Source organism: Scyliorhinus torazame, chromosome 15, assembly GCF_047496885.1.
Source record: "Scyliorhinus torazame isolate Kashiwa2021f chromosome 15, sScyTor2.1, whole genome shotgun sequence".
Taxonomy (NCBI): Eukaryota; Metazoa; Chordata; class Chondrichthyes; order Carcharhiniformes; family Scyliorhinidae; genus Scyliorhinus; species Scyliorhinus torazame.
Window position 1 is genome coordinate 147733547 of NC_092721.1, and position 16669 is coordinate 147750215.

Genomic DNA, 16669 nt, shown 5'->3' on the forward strand with positions numbered 1-16669 from the left:
CTCCGCACTCCAATCCTGGTATACGCGGATCACCGCGTTCTCCCACCTACAGCTCAGAGTTTTCTTCGCCCATCTGAGGACCGTCTCTCTGTCATTGTAGCGGAGAAACCTCACCACTATAGCTCGAGGTATTTCTCCAGCCTTTGGTCTTCGCGCCAGAACTCGATAAGCTCCCTCCACCTCCAAAGGGCCCGTCGGGGCCTCCGATCCCATTAGCGAGTGAAGCATCGTGCTCACATATGTCCTGACGTCCGCCCCTTCTGCGCCTTCGGGAAGACCCAGGACTCTTAAATTCTTCCTCCTCGAATTATTCTCCAGTGCTCCCATCCTCTCCACACACCTTTTGTGCTGTGCCTCGTGCGTTTCTGCCTTCACCACCAGGCCCTGTATTTCATCTTCGTTTTCAGCAGTCTTTGCCTTCACGACCCGAAGCTCCAGCTCTTGGGTCCTCTGCTCCTCCTTTAGCCCTTCAATCGCCTGTAATATCGGAGCCAACAGCTCCTTCTTCAACTCCTTCTTCAGCTCTTCCACACAGCGCCGCAGGAACTCTTGTTGCTCCGGGCCCCATAACAAACGGCCACCTTCCGACGCCATCTTGCTTTAAGCTTCCCTTCCTTGTCGCTGCTCCAGAGGATCCTCCGCAATCCGGCCGCTATCCTCTCCCTTTTCCATGCGTGTCCGGGGGGATTCCCTTCTGGTTTACCGCACAGTGTTTTTGGCCGTTTAAATTGCCGTTGGGGCTCCTATTAAGAGCCCAAAAGTCCGTTCCAATGGGAGCTGCCGAAACGTGCGACTTAGCTGGTCATCGCCGCACCCGGATGTCGAGAAAAGCTTCCATGAATATTTCCTTTAAACTGTTAATCATACAAAAAAAATCAGATAATTGCTGGAAAAAGTTGCCAATTAACTAATATAAAATGTAAAACCCTGCCATTGACAAAAGCTGAAATGAAGATAGAAAAATGCCACACCTGTACAGCAGGTCAATTCACACCTGAAAGAAAAACGGCAGTTAATGTCTCAGGTGTTATTCAATATATCCTTAAAAAGGAAATATTTTCAGGGCTATATGGGAAAGAACAAGGGCCTGGGTCACATTGGAATGCTTTTTCAAAGTGCTAGCACTGGCATAGCGGGCCGAATGGTTTTCTTCTATGCCATACAATTCTATTATTTTATGTGTGACCCTTGATCAGAACTTGTTCAGGGTTATATCCATTTCCAATATTTCTGCTTCAGCTTTTGAGTATAAACCGTTTGCCACAATTTAAACAGGTTTCGGATGACATAATAATATATTTTTAAATATAAGTTTAAAGTACCCAATTCAGTTTTTCCAATTAAGGGTCAATTTAGTGTGGCCAATCCACATACTCTGCACACCTTTGGGTTGTGGGGGCAAAACCAGCGCAAACACGGGGAGAAACTCCACACGGACAGTGACCCAGAGCCAGGATCGAACCTGGGACCTTGGCGCCGTGCTAATCACTGCGCTGACATAATAATAATAAATTTTAGTTTCTAATAATAGTTTCAGATGACATGTAACACATTCTGAACTTCCTCAACACATCAGTTACAATATCATGTTGTTACATTATCTGGTGGTTAAATACATGGATTTTGCTGGGTGCAAATCAAAGAAAATTACGAGAACTTGGAAAATGAGAGTTCTAAAATATGTTATAATTTCAAATCTGAAGAACACTCCCAGTCATGACAATTCATGTCACATCAACTTCTACTGCATTATGACAATGGCAGTAATAGTTTAAGTTTTGCAGCTGGAAGAGCACCATCTACTGTTCCAAGTAAAACTATATGATTAATAAGGTTCTTATACTGTATACAGTTCTAAAATTTGAGGGTAGACGCGGTCCATGCGATTATGTTGTGAATTTGAGGCAGCGGAGGACCTGATGGCAACTATATTTTTTGCAAAAACAGCAAATTACGAGTGTTCACTCAAGATGTAAAGAATCCAAAACAAGTCTTTTGTCAGAAGTAATTGGAGCATTTATGATGCTATGGTATAATATGGCTGAAATCTGGTTTCAGAGCAAGGAACCATTCAGAGAATATTTTCATATATGGCACATATGCTGATGTCACTTTTATTGAACCAATGAAGTTGCAGCACAGAAGCAGGCCATTCAACCCAACAAGTTCACCAGATGATTCCTGCAATGGCAGGAGTCTCTTGGAATTGGCACTGATCTCTTTATGGCCAAAGAAAGCTTTCTGAGAGATTTTAAAACAATTTTAATTGATGTCATAAGTTTGGTCCATTTGGCCTAAAAGCATCATAACCCCTAAAATCAAGATGGAGGGTCCCGCACCACTGGCTGGTAAATGGAGGTTCTCCATTCCTGCACAGCAGGCAGTAGGGAATTGGGTGGAGAGCAGATCCCAACTCCCAGGAGGAACCAGGGATAGGGGGACGGGCCAGTGACATGGCTTGTCAAGTGAAACACCAGAACTTGACTTAAAGAGTGAGAGTATTGACTGAATACGGTCATGAGAGGACACAGAGCAGCTCAGTTGACAATGAAATTTGATTGTCACTGATACTTCCAATATTACATAGAATTTACAGTGCAGAAGGAGGCCATTCGGCCCATCGAGTCTGCACCGGCTCTTGGAAAAAGCACCCTACCCAAGGTCAACACCTCCACCCTATCCCCATAACCCAGTAACCTCACCCAACCCCACCCAACACTAAGGGCAATTTTGGACACTAAGAGCAATTTATCATGGCCAATCCACCTAACCTGCACATCTTTGGACTGTGGGAGGAAACCGGAGCAGCCGGAGAAAACCCACGCACACACGGGGAGGATGTGCAGACTCCACACAGACAGTGACCCAAGCCGGAATCCAACCTGGGACCCTGGAGCTGTGAAGCAATTGTGCTATCCACAATGCTACCTATCTCTCACTCCCCCGTAATTATTGTACAGCGAGAGCATGATGGCATGATTTGGATTTTCTATGTTCACCCAGCCAACTCATAAACCTAGAATCCACTCATGCCATGACACCGGCTTTTCATGACATCACTTATACTGATGCCTCGCGGAATATGTCCAGCCAAGCAGACAACTCCACAACCATTCATGATTATCAAATGCCTCTGTAAAGTGTTCATTTCATAAATTTCATATTTTGACTAAATTTAAATTGAAGTGTTTCAAAAGGAAACACACACAGTTGAATTCACTGATGGCTCATTGGAACTGTGTACTGGAATATGAATAGCTGAGCTATACAAATCAAGAGTTTTCAGTTAAACCCTCTGCTCTTGGAAAGATTCTGTTGATGTCAAGCCGGTGATCTTCACATGACAACTCATGCTGGACCAAGGCTGAGGAATGAAGTTGGAGTACAATGCTAGACTTGGCTGTTATACTCAGTAAACTGCTGACAGTAGCTATTTAAATTAAAGTATTAAGAACCAGCACTTATAGGAGGTACTGAAGGAGCGGCTATTGCCTTGAAAATAAATTAAGAAAAAGTGGGGGTGGAGATAAATAAAATTTGTTTGGAGCATAGAGCAGAGTTAAGATGCTCCAACAATAGGCATAAAAAGTCACCTTTATCTGTTCTCGATCAACGTCATCCTTACCTGAAATAATTCACTCCAAACTCATTCAGATTTCGCTCCTACCTCCTGATGAACAGCCTTTCGTTCCTCGAAACATCCTTGGAGCTTGGCATTGTACTCTGAGCACTGTCACCAAACACTAAGGCCTTGCTGGTGAGTTACAAACTACAATGTTTGTCTGTCGCAATAGTTTTTTGCTTTTTATTGTCTTGCAACCTTGCCATCCTCCTCGAATATTCTCATTTGTGCAACAGAAGATTTATTTCAGGAAATAAAATTTTGGGATACAGCATATGTGTAGTTTGAAATATGACATGGTATGTGTGCTATGGTTGGGCATAACAGGTGAGTTAGGATCTCTGGTTCCCAAAGTTCTCCTGCACTATGGTTTTCCTTTTGTTGTTTTGGGGTCTGCTGTACACCAAGAGATAGAGATGGATTGCTGAGATTAATCAACAATTCCTTATAATTATATCATGCAATTGTCAGGATGATAGAAGGTGATCAATATGGACGTTGGTCTTTTTTGATGAGGCAGACCATTCAGCTGATCTTAATTCATCCACCCAGAAAGACTGCATTACCTTCAATTTCACCATAAAATAATTTCTAAAAAGACTATTGTTTTTGCCTCTACTGTTGTCTTTCATGTTTTTTGAGCTTTTTTCTATTCAGTGTATATTCTGTAAACCACTGAGAGGCATCTGCCCACAAATGAGAAAGAGTAAAATAATGCAAGCTAAAATACTCATGAGGAAAGCTTTCATTAGACATTTGCTATTTTCATTCATTAATTATGCAGTCTTCTGCTTTTGTGAGATAGAAATAGAATTCCAAATACCCAGTGACAATCCAAAATCTCTTGTCGCCAGTGTCAAACAGAATATGCAGGGAATATGGAAATACCAGTGATGCCCCCACTGTAAATTAACAAAAAGCAATTCCCAATAATGAACTCTACCTCTGCTGCAGAAATCTGAGTAAGATGGGTCAACCACATAAGTTTCAACTCTATAGATACCAATAACAATGTGGAGCTGCATCAGCCTGCTTTAAAAACAAAGCATTAACAACATATACTCATACCCATGCACGCATTTTCTCACCAACAAAAATAGCAATCAAACACAACTACTATAAACTGATCCATCAAAGCAATGTTTATCTCAACACAATAACTAACAATAAGCAGAGAGTCAAATATTTCTAGCAGCAGCTAATGTTACGATTTTGAGTCAGTCAGCTTGACCATGCCAACATGTTCACATTAGAGTAATTAAAAAGTTTACATATGGTATGAGCAAATTTGGATTTTTATCACTTGTTACTGAAAGGAAGCATATCAAATTCTCTACTAATGTTTGCGTAGAACTTCAGTCTTTATGCACAGACGCCCAGTTAATCCAACCTATTTAAAGAAATAGGATGAATTCCCCAGTTAGGGATACCTGGAATCAACAGAATGGCATTTGAATGTCAAGGTATTAGCATTAAAAGCAATTTTAGTGCCTCAATTATTATTTAAACTTTTATACATGCATGTCCACCTATTTTGCTGAAATGCCAGGAAGATTGGCTGCACAAGTATCAGGAATCTGCCCTGCACACATTAAGACAACACAAAGGTTCGACCTAATCTATCCATTCAGAAACCATATCCTTTTAATATAACGAGTAGGGTATCCTAGATATATATTGCCGAAGCCCTCAAAAGTGGCATGATTGATACTACCGGACTTTAGTTTCTTTCACTGCATTAAAAGCTAACCAAATTCTTCCACACCATAGCACTGTGGAAGCACTTTATTGCTACAATCGATGTAATAAAATTATGATCACCTTGAACACAAATAAGTATCTACTGATCTTTCATTAGTAATAGGGGACAGTGTGAAATTTTCAAGAGAAATTCATTTCATCAAAAGGGACTGTGTATATGAAAAAGCATGTGACAATTTTTAGAAACGGCTAGAACGAGGAACATATTCATCATCACATTATTCAGCACAGTGCAATCACATGCATAGGACATGTTAGAATGTTTTACTATGACTTTCATTATGTCAGATCTTTGCAAAAGTTGGCAAATTGTCAGAAAAAGCCAATTGGTTCACTACCTTCTCTGGACGTGAAATGGCTCTTGTCACATACTATGCTAATTGACTCTTGATGCCCTCTTGGCAACTAGGAATGGGCAATAAATACTGCCTTGCGACTGAGATCCATAACCAAAGAATAAATCTAAAAATAAATCCTGAAGTTCTATTGTCAATGCAGTCAGTATTCTTACCTGCAGCAGATGACAGCTTTGCAAGACAAAGCCAGATCTAAAAACGAGCGACGGACTTCAAAGGATAGTGCGTATTTCAATGTGTGCCCATCTATAACTAGGGCAAGATCGTTCTCTTTGTTCAAGGACTCACCTAGGTCCTCACAATGGTGAGTAAGTGTTTCCCTGGTTGCCTAAAAAATAAACAAATGTATCATGAACAATCCTGAACGACATTGTTCCTGATCCATGATCATCACATCCATTTTTGTTCCTGCTGCTATACTCCGAAGTGAAAGGCAAGTAACAAACAGCCTGACCTCCACAAAATAGAACAAAAATGTTGAGCCATAACGTGGAGATTTAATGCGCATTTAGTAGTTAAAAATAAGACAAATAAGTCATAGTTATCTTTGAACCATTTTTGGGTTCTAGAGGGGGTAATTTGGAAGTGTGTACTCTAGTCTAAATGTTTACCATTGTTTTTTTAATTTTTAAACTTTTTTTTTAATAAACAATTTTATTGAGGTATTTTTGGCATATAAAATGTTTACCGTTCTTACAGGTCTGAACACTGGCTCCTCTGAATGCTATTCAATCTGAAATCAAATGTTGCTTGCACTCAGTCTTGGAGCAAAATTGTAAACCTTATTACAACTGAGGTTTCTAAGATTATGATGTTCTGCGACTGTTTAATTTGAAATGAAGAGGCTCGTGTGACCTGTTCTGAAGTTTGCCTGGCAGCAAACCTGGGTAGTTTGATTGTTAGAGATTAGCCATCTTCGCACCCCACCCCCACAATGCTGGGTCCCTCGAATTGGCAATGAGTGCTGATAATGAGGGAAGCCCTCTCTGGCAGGTCACTGGCAAACCAACCCGCTGGGTGGCCTTTGGGAGGGATGGGAAACTCACGTGGCTCCCATGTATTCCCTGAGCCACCACTGAATTGTAATTGGTTCAGCAGTAATAGGCCTCGTCGGCAGCCCCAACATAGGCTGGAATTCCCACATCAGCGCCTGCCTCTCCTCTATCTTAAGCGGGAGAAGTTTTGCCATTGCTGGGGGACTGATGTAGGTCCTCTCCAGTTAGTAAATGTGCCCAGCCTGCATTGTTCCAAGTGCAATATGCTAGATTATATTCCATCCGTTAAACCCATCCCAGCATTTCAGGTTGCGTGTTAAATATCCAATAATACCATTTAAAGACAAGCAGGGAGTTCTGTTGGTGTCCTCAACAACATTCCTTCTTCAACCAACACGATCACAGAGAGATTAACTGGTCACACATTGCATTGCTATTTGTGGGATATTGCTGTCCATATAACGATTGCTATGTCTGCCAACACACCAACAGTGTCTGCACATCAAATGGTTTGCTGCATGTGAAACATTTGCCCCAAGACACAATGAAATACTATGTAAATACGTGACAGAAAACAGGAAGTTAAATACGAATAAGTAAACCTCTGTTGTACTTCTCACAGCTACTATGTAACAAAACTTCGAGTGGCTAATGAGACTTCAAAGACATTACATTGACTCTTTAGCTCCAGATAAAAAAAGATGATGTTCCCGTCACAGATAGGTGACTGATTAACACATTAACAAAACCTCAATTTACTTTATACTACACAGATTAATAAGCAGCATTCTGTAGGAACAGGGAAAGAAAATTTGTAAACTTGGAATCTAAGGCTTTTACACATTAAAAAAAATTAAGTAATAAAATCAAAACCTTCAACAGCAGAAGTATTTTGGTTCATCAGAAGTTATATCTTTACCAACACTGCCTCTCAAGAGCCTTTTGCCGCAACAGAACCATGGAACAAAAGAATTGGACGATAGAATCCCTATGGTGCAGAAGGAGGTCATTTGGCCCATCAAATCTGCACTGACCCTCTGAAAGAGCATTCTACCTAGGCCCACTCCCCACCCTATCCCCATAACCATACATAACTGTCATGATATTCAAACACACACATCATGATGGACACACTAACAGGCAAATCAGAGTACACAACACCACAACCAATCACAGACAAGAACACCAACCACATAAAAAGCACGAGCACGACACCTGGAGGTCAGTAGGTCTGGGGAGAAGGAAGCATGAAAGAGCTGTTGAAACACCACAAGCAGGGAGCCCCCCACGTGCAGAGTGCAAAGACCAAGTTGTAAATAGTGAGTTTAAATAAACAAGTGTTGTACCATATGCAACTGTGTTGGCTCTTCTGTGTGTTAGAACACCCAACACCACATGGTACAGGAGTGGATCGATACCTGCCTACCAACCTGCCATTCTGGACATGGACCACACCGGCAAACCGCAGCCGATGCAAGTCACGGGGAACCTAGGCACCAACTGGAAGCTCTACAGGCAGCGATTTGACCTGTACATCCGTGCCACCGAAAAACAGAATGTCTCGGATGATTCGAAGATTGCAATGCTCCTCTTCTACGCAGGCCCCCACCCAAATGATGTCTTTAATTCACTGGTGTTCGAGGAAGGCGAAAACCAGGCCAAATATGACACGGTCATCCTCAAAATGGACCAGCACTTTCAAACTGAAGTAAACGAAACTTTCGAAAGATACATCTTTCAGCAACGCCTGCAAGGTAAGGAGGAGCTTTTTCAACCCTTTTTGACGCACCTCCGGATTCTAGCGCAGTCCTGCGGTTACGGCACCACCACAGAGTCCATGATCAGGGACCAGATTGTTTTTGGCGTTGCCTCCAGTGGCCTACGCCAGCAGCTTCTTAAAATAAAGAGCCTCACCTTAGCGTCTGCTGTGGAAGCCTGTGTCCTCCATGAAAATGCGACCTGCCGTTTTGCCCGATTCCAGGCGTCCGAGTTGGCACGGAGGGGGTCCCCAGCCGTCGAATCGGCAAGCCAGGCCGCCCACGACGTTGAACGCATCCAGGCCGTCGATTTCTTCCCGCCCCACGGCCCGGACGACAGCGGCCGCTTCCCGCGCTTTTCGCGGTCTCCCGCGCAGGTGCGCGCCAAGAATAACGGCCACAACGAGGGACGCACTGCGCAGGCGCGCCCACCGCAAGATCGCACTGCGCATGCGCAGTGGCGCAACGAACGCCGTGACGTCATGACGTGCAGCAAGTGTGGAGGTCTACACTTAAAAGGGCAATGTCCTGCAAAATACCAACAGTGCAACAGATGTGCCATGATAGGCCACTACGCAGCCCGCTGTCGTGCGGCTCAACCCATGGATCCGGCGCATCCTCGACAACCTCGCACACGAGTCAGGACCGTCCAGCCCACGCATCAAGACTTCCAGTTAAGTGATGCAGATGACCAGGATGACTTCAGAGTTGCCGTCATTGATGTCAACAAGGTCAATGCCATCAATCCAGACGATGAGTGGTGTGCCACCCTGACGGTCAACCGATCGCGCGTCGCCTTCCGTCTGGACACCGGCGCATCCGCCAACCTGATTGCTTACTCTGCAGTCCAGGCCATGAAGGTCAAACCACTCATCACACCATCCCGGCTTAAGATGGTTGACTATAACGGGAACGTTATCCCGTCCGTAGGATCTTGCCAGCTACAGGTGACTCACAAGGGGTACACGGCCACACTCCCCTTCGAAGTTGTGGGCTCATCAAAGGACTCGTTACTGGGCGCACAAGCGTGTAAGGTCCTTCACCTGGTACAGCGCATCATGTCTCTCTCTCCAGATGAGATATCCGACTTCCCGGATGCTGAGTTCCACGCGAATCTCCATTCCCTCCTCGCTCACAACCAGGAGGTTTTTGAAGGCATGGGGACATTGCCACACACGTACAAGATTCGACTCAGACCGGACGCCATCCCTGTCGTTCACGCACCTCGCAGGGTTCCTGCGCCTCTCAAAGACCGCCTCAAGGCACAACTGCAGATTCTTCAGGACCAAGGGGTCCTATCCAAGGTCACGGAGCCCACGCCATGGGTCAGCTCCATGGTCTGTGTAAAGAAGCCCTCTGGCGAGCTCCGTATATGTATAGATCCAAAAGATCTGAACAACAACATCATGCGGGAACACTATCCCATCCCAAAACGAGAAGACCTCACCAGCGAGATGGCGCGAGCCAACATATTCACTAAATTGGATGCGTCCAAAGGATTCTGGCAGATCCAACTGGACCCGGCCAGCCGAAGACTATGCACATTCAACACCCCTTTTGGCAGATTCTGCTACAACCGGATGCCATTCGGCATCATTTCGGCATCTGAAGTATTCCACCGCATTATGGAGCAGATGATGGAAGGCATCGAAGGGGTACGTGTATATGTGGACGATATCATCATTTGGTCCACCACTCCGCAGGAACACATGCATCGTCTTCGACGTGTCTTCACCCGCATACGGCAAAATGGCCTGCGTCTCAACCGTGCGAAGTGTGCTTTCGGCCAGACGGAGCTGAAATTCCTCGGGGACCACATCTCAAGGTCCGGGGTCCGTCCCGATGCAGACAAGGTTAGCGCCATCACAGCCATGCCACGACCGGCTGACAAGAAGGCTGTCTTAAGATTCCTGGGCATGGTCAACTTCCTTGGGAAGTTCATTCCCAACCTGGCTTCTCATACAACAAACATGCGCCATCTCGTAAAAAAATCGACGGAATTCAACTGGCACCAGTCGCATCAGCAGGAATGGGAGGAGCTCAAGCACAAACTGGTCACGGCACCAGTGCTGGCCTTCTTTGACGCGACTCGCCCTACAAAGATCTCAACAGACGCCAGCCAATCTGGTATTGGAGCGGTACTCCTGCAAAAAGACAGCACGTCATCATGGGCCCCGGTTGCGTATGCCTCACGAGCCATGACCCCTACCGAACAGCGCTACGCGCAAATCGAAAAAGAATGCCTGGGCTTGTTAACTGGACTGGACAAGTTCCACGACTATGTGTATGGCCTGCCACGATTCACGGTCGAAACTGACCACCGCCCCCTGGTCAACATCATTAACAAAGACCTGAACGACATGACTCCTCGCCTCCAGCGCATCTTACTCAAACTCAGGAGGTACGATTTTGAACTGATCTACACTCCGGGGAAGGAACTCATAGTGGCGGACACTCTTTCCCGAGCAGTGAGCACACCACCAGATGCGGAGGGGTTCGTGCGTCAAATTGAGGCACACGTGACTCTGACAGCAGCAAATATGCCAGCTGATGATCCTTGTCTGGCCCACATACGCGCAGAGACGGCGACTGACCCTCTGCTGCAGCGAGTGATGCGCCACATGACGGAAGGGTGGCTAAAAGGGCAGTGCCCCCAGTTTTACAATGTGCGAGATGATCTCACCAATATAGACGGGGTCCTTATGAAATCGCATAGGATCGTCATTCCACACAGTGTGCGCCAGATGATTCTTCGTCAACTACACGAAGGCCACTTGGGTGTCGAAAAATGCAGACGAAGGGCCCGGGCGGCGGTATATTGGCCGGGTATTAATGAAGACATAGCCAACATGGTGCTCAACTGCACAACCTGTCAGAGGTTTCAGCCGGCGCAACCTCCGGAAACACTTCTACCACACGAGATGGTGACGTCCCCCTGGGCGAAGGTGGGTGTTGACCTATTTCACGCGCTCGGCAGAGATTACATTGTTATTATAGACTACTTCTCAAACTACCCGGAAGTCATGCCTCTCCATGATCTGACGTCGTCCGCAGTCATTGGGGCCTGCAAGGAAACGTTTGCTCGCCATGGCATTCCAAGGACTGTCATGTCAGACAATGGACCTTGTTTTGCCAGCCGTGAATGGTCGTCCTTTGCCGCAGCATATGGTTTCACTCATGTGACATCCAGCCCTCTGCATCCACAATCGAACGGGAAGGCTGAAAAGGGTGTCCACATCGCAAAGCGGCTCCTGTGCAAGGCGGCTGATGCCGGATCGGACTTTAACCTTGCCTTGCTGGCCTATCGATCGGCCCCGTTATCCACGGGCCTCTCGCCAGCGCAGCTACTAATGGGTCGCTCCCTCAGGACGACGGTACCTTCCGTCCTGGCACCGACAACAGACCATGAGGCGGTTCTTCGGGACATGCAACTGCAGCGTGATCGCCAGAAAGGTCGGTACGACACACGAGCGACGGACCTGCCCCCCCTGTCCTCCGGAGACAAAGTACGCGTCCATCAACCGTATGGTGGCTGGTCAGCACCGGCCGAAGTCCTCCGACAAGTGGCTCCCCGCTCGTTCCTGGTTCGCATGCCGGATGGTTCCGTGCGTCGCCGCAATCGGCGCGCCCTTCGCCGACTTCCACGTTCACAGCCACACAACACGCCGGATCCTCAACAGGCTTCCGAGGATGACTTTGTGGAGCTGCCGCACATCACGCCCTTTCCATCGCCACCCATGGCCATGCCTGCACAGCAGCCGGTGGTTCTTGATCCACCCTTAAGGCGGTCAACCCGAATTCGTCGCAAACCCATTAGAATGGACTTATAATACAGTTCATATGTTCAATAAGTTGGACAATTTTACATGATAACCTGTTGTTGTTTATCGTTCCAGATGTCGTCTGACTGGACAACTGTTCAAAATTTTTTTTCTTCTTCTCTCGTTCGCATTTCTGTTATGTTATGGTACAACTGGATTCATGTGACGCACTCGACATCGCCCCATGTACATAGTTCCGTCATAGACACATGCTGCACACGACACACACACACTCTTAGATGCACTCACGTCACGATCATATTTATTACCACGTAGGCACATATCTTTGTAAAAAGGGGGGATGTCATGATATTCAAACACACACATCATGATGGACACACTAACAGGCAAATCAGAGTACACAACACCACAACCAATCACAGACAAGAACACCAACCACATAAAAAGCACGAGCACGACACCTGGAGGTCAGTAGGTCTGGGGAGAAGGAAGCATGAAAGAGCTGTTGAAACACCACAAGCAGGGAGCCCCCCACGTGCAGAGTGCAAAGACCAAGTTGTAAATAGTGAGTTTAAATAAACAAGTGTTGTACCATATGCAACTGTGTTGGCTCTTCTGTGTGTTAGAACACCCAACACCACAATAACCTACACATCTTTGGACACTAAAGGACAATTCAGCTAACCTGCACATCTTTGGACTGTGGAAGTAACTGCAGCACCTGAAGGAAATCCAAGCTGACACAGAGAGAATGTCTAGTCAACCAAGGCCCGAATTGAACCCAGGTCTTTGGTGCTGTGAGGGGCTGCCCCTGAACTGGTGCATGTTCTAGAACATAGAACAGTACAGCACAGAACAGGCCCTTCGGCCCTCGATGTTGTGCCGAGCATTGTCCGAAACCAAGATCAAGCTATCCCACTCCCTGTCATTCTGGTGTACTCCATGTGCCTTTCCAATAACCGCTTGAAAGTTCCTGAAGTGTCCGACTCCACTATCAGGCAGCAGGCAGTCCATTCCACATCCTTACCACTCTCTGAGTAAAGCACCTACCTCGGACTTCCCTCCTGTATCTCCCACCCTGAATCTTATAGTTATGTCCCCTTGTAACAGCTACATCCACCCGAGGAAATGGTCTCTGAACGTCCACTCTATCTATCTCCCTCATTATCTTATAAACCTCTATTAAGTCGCCTCTCATCCTCCTCTGCTCCAAAGAAAAAAGCCCTAGCTCCCTTAACCTTTCCTCATAAGACCTATCCTGCAAACCAGGCAGCATCCTGGTAAATCTCCTTTGCACCCTTTCCAATGCTTCCACATCCTTCCTATAATGAGGTGACCAGAACTGCACACAATACTCCGAATGTGGTCTCACCAGGGTCATGTATAGTTGCAGCATAACCCCGTGGCTCTTAAACTCAAGCCCCCTGTTAATAAACGCTAACACACTATAAGCCTTCTTCACGGCTCTATCCACTTGTGTGGCAACCTTCAGAGATCTGTGGACATGAACCCCAAGATCTCTCTGTTCCTCCACATTTCTCAGAACCCTGCCGTTGACCCTGTATCCGCATTCAAATTTTTTCTACCAAAATGAATCACCTCGCACTTATCAGGGTTAAACTCCATCTGCCATTTTTCAGCCCAGCTCTGCATCCTATCAATGTCTCTTTGCAGCCTACAACAGCCCTCCACCTCATCCACTACTTCACCAATCTTGGTGTCACCAGCAAATTTACTGACCCACCCTTCAGCCCTTCCTCCAAGTCATTGATAAAAATCACAAATAACAGAGGACCCAGCACTGATCCCTGTGGTACACCGCTGGTAACTGGTCTCCAGTCTGAAAATTTTCCATCCACCACCACCCTCTGTCTTCTATGTGATAGTCAGTTACTTATCCAGCTCTGCATCCTATCAATGTCTCTTTGCAGCCTACAACAGCCCTCCACCTCATCCACTACTTCACCAATCTTGGTGTCACCAGCAAATTTACTGACCCACCCTTCAGCCCTTCCTCCAAGTCATTGATAAAAATCACAAATAACAGAGGACCCAGCACTGATCCCTGTGGTACACCGCTGGTAACTGGTCTCCAGTCTGAAAATTTTCCATCCACCACCACCCTCTGTCTTCTATGTGATAGTCAGTTACTTATCCAATTGGCCACATTTCCCTCTATCCCACACCTCCTTACTTTCTTCATGAGCCGACCATGGGGAACCTTATCAAACGCCTTACTAAAATCTATGTATATGACATCAACTGCTCTATCTTCATCTACACACTTAGTTACCTCCTCAAAGAATTCAATCAAATTAGTGAGGCAAGACCTACCCTTCACGAATCCGTGTTGACTATCCCGGATTAAGCTGCATCTTTCCAAATGGTCATAAATCCTATCCTTCAGGACCTTTTCCATTATCTTCCCGACCACTGAAGTAAGACTAACTGGCCGATAATTACCAGGGTCATTCCTATTCCCTTTCTTGAACAGAGCATTGTGTGGATAGCACAATTGCTTCACAGCTCCATGGTCCCAGGTTTGATTCCGGTTTGGGTCACTGTCTGTGCAGAGTCTGCATATCCTCCCCGTGTGTGCGTGGGTTTCCTCCGGGTGCTCCGGTTTCCTCCCACAGTCCAAAGATGTGCAGGTTAGGTGGATTGGCCATGATAAATTGCCCTTAATGTCCGAAATTGGCCTTAGTGTTGGGTGGGGTTGCTGGGTCATGGGATAGGGTGGAGGTGTTGACCTTGGGTAGGGTGCTCTTTCCAAGAGCCGGTAGACTCGATGGGCCAAATGGCCTCCTTCTGCACTGTAAATTCTATGATTCGCCACTCTCCAGTCCTCTGGCACTATCCCTGTGGACAGCAAGCACCCAAAGATCAAAGCCGTAGGCTCTGCAATCTCATCCCTTGCCTCCCAAAGAATCCTTGGGTATATCCCATCTGGCCGAGGGGACTTGTCGATCCTCAGGTTTTTCAAAATTGCTGATACATCCTTCCTCAGAACATCTACTTCCTCCAGCCTACCCGCCTGAATCACACATCCTCAAAAACATGGCCCCTCTCCTTTGTGAACACTGAAGAAAAGTATTCATTCAATGTCTCTCCTATTTCTTCTGACTCAAATAATAAAAAAACTTGTCAGTGATTTTAAATATTTCTATACTTCCTTTAACATAATGAAACATTGCAAAATTTCATATCTGGGGATTGGGAGTGACCAGGAGTAGGAGAGGCAGTTGAAGGCTCTGTCAGAGAATTTGGCTTTTAGCACTCTTCTGAAGGTGGGGAGCATGTAGGCATGACAACAGGAGATTTTAAGGAGGGAGCTCCAGAGTTTGAAGGGAAGAAGGTTGATGGCTCTGGTAGGTATGTCAAAGTGGAGAGGAGAAATGCATGACCAAAGTTGGGAAAATAGAGAAAGTGGCTCACCACCACAGTCTCGATCTCAAGGGCAATTAGGGATGGGAAACAAATGCTGACCTTGCCAGTGAAGCTCACGTCTCATGGAAGAATAAAAATCACAGACATAAGACTGGAGAAGGAAGTTAGGGAGAAATGTGGAAGGATCTGAAGGTGAGAACAGGAATTTCATGTTTTGAGGGATAAAGCTAATCAGCAAAAATAGATTAGATGAGCTGGATTTTATGCAGACAACGGATCTCTGGAGCAGTGGAAGTGAAATAAGGTGGAACTCAGGAGCCCTAAGAGGAAGATGCTGAAAAAGTCAATCCAGAATCAGTGAAGGTTTTGGTGGCAATGCTGGTAAAATGGGGAAAAGAGATGTGCAATATTTTTAGGTATTAGTAGATATTCTTTGTGATGAACTGGATATAGGATTTGAAGCTCCAGTACCACTGAAATGAGTACCCAAGTTGGAGGCAGGGCGAGGAAATAGATGAGTTAATTGATGGTTTCAGTAATGGTAATCCAAGATGGAACAACTTGGTTCGAGTCAAGAAGTGAGAATGCATAGACAGCCACATAAGTGGAACCATGAGGAGTAATTCAATCCCTTTCCTTCCACAGCCCATAGACCATTTGCCCAGTTTATTTTGACTAACTGAAGGTCGGCCTTCCAGTTCCATTTGGGACTATAAGATTTCTCCCTGGCCTGTAAGATAGAAGTGCAATGTGAAGTTTACTGTGAGGTGGTTCTTCACTCCTATATGTAGATCCCCTGATTTTATCCATGTTCTCAAAGTCTAGTATAGTGACACTTCAATAGGAGAAAAGGAGGCAAACTTGGAGAAGAGCAACCCCAATCTGTCTTACATTCTCTGAGGGGACAGGTTGATCTTCCAGACCCTGCCAGTGACACTCTGAAATTGTCTACAACAACCTTATATTTTATTTACCCGTTTAGTCCCAGAGCAAAGGGAAAGAGCCTGAT

The 16669-nt window shown here is 45.8% G+C and overlaps 1 protein-coding gene across 4 annotated transcripts in view; it reads right to left on the minus strand.

Moving 5' to 3' along the window:
* Positions 1-16669, minus strand: part of atp8a2 (ATPase phospholipid transporting 8A2) — an 890601-nt gene that overhangs the window by 404516 nt on the left and 469416 nt on the right. For all 4 annotated transcript variants that reach the window (XM_072476889.1, XM_072476890.1, XM_072476891.1 and 1 more), the window contains one exon: positions 5895-6067. In XM_072476889.1, coding sequence (XP_072332990.1) covers positions 5895-6067 — 173 coding nt within the window. The remainder of the gene's footprint in view (positions 1-5894; positions 6068-16669) is intronic.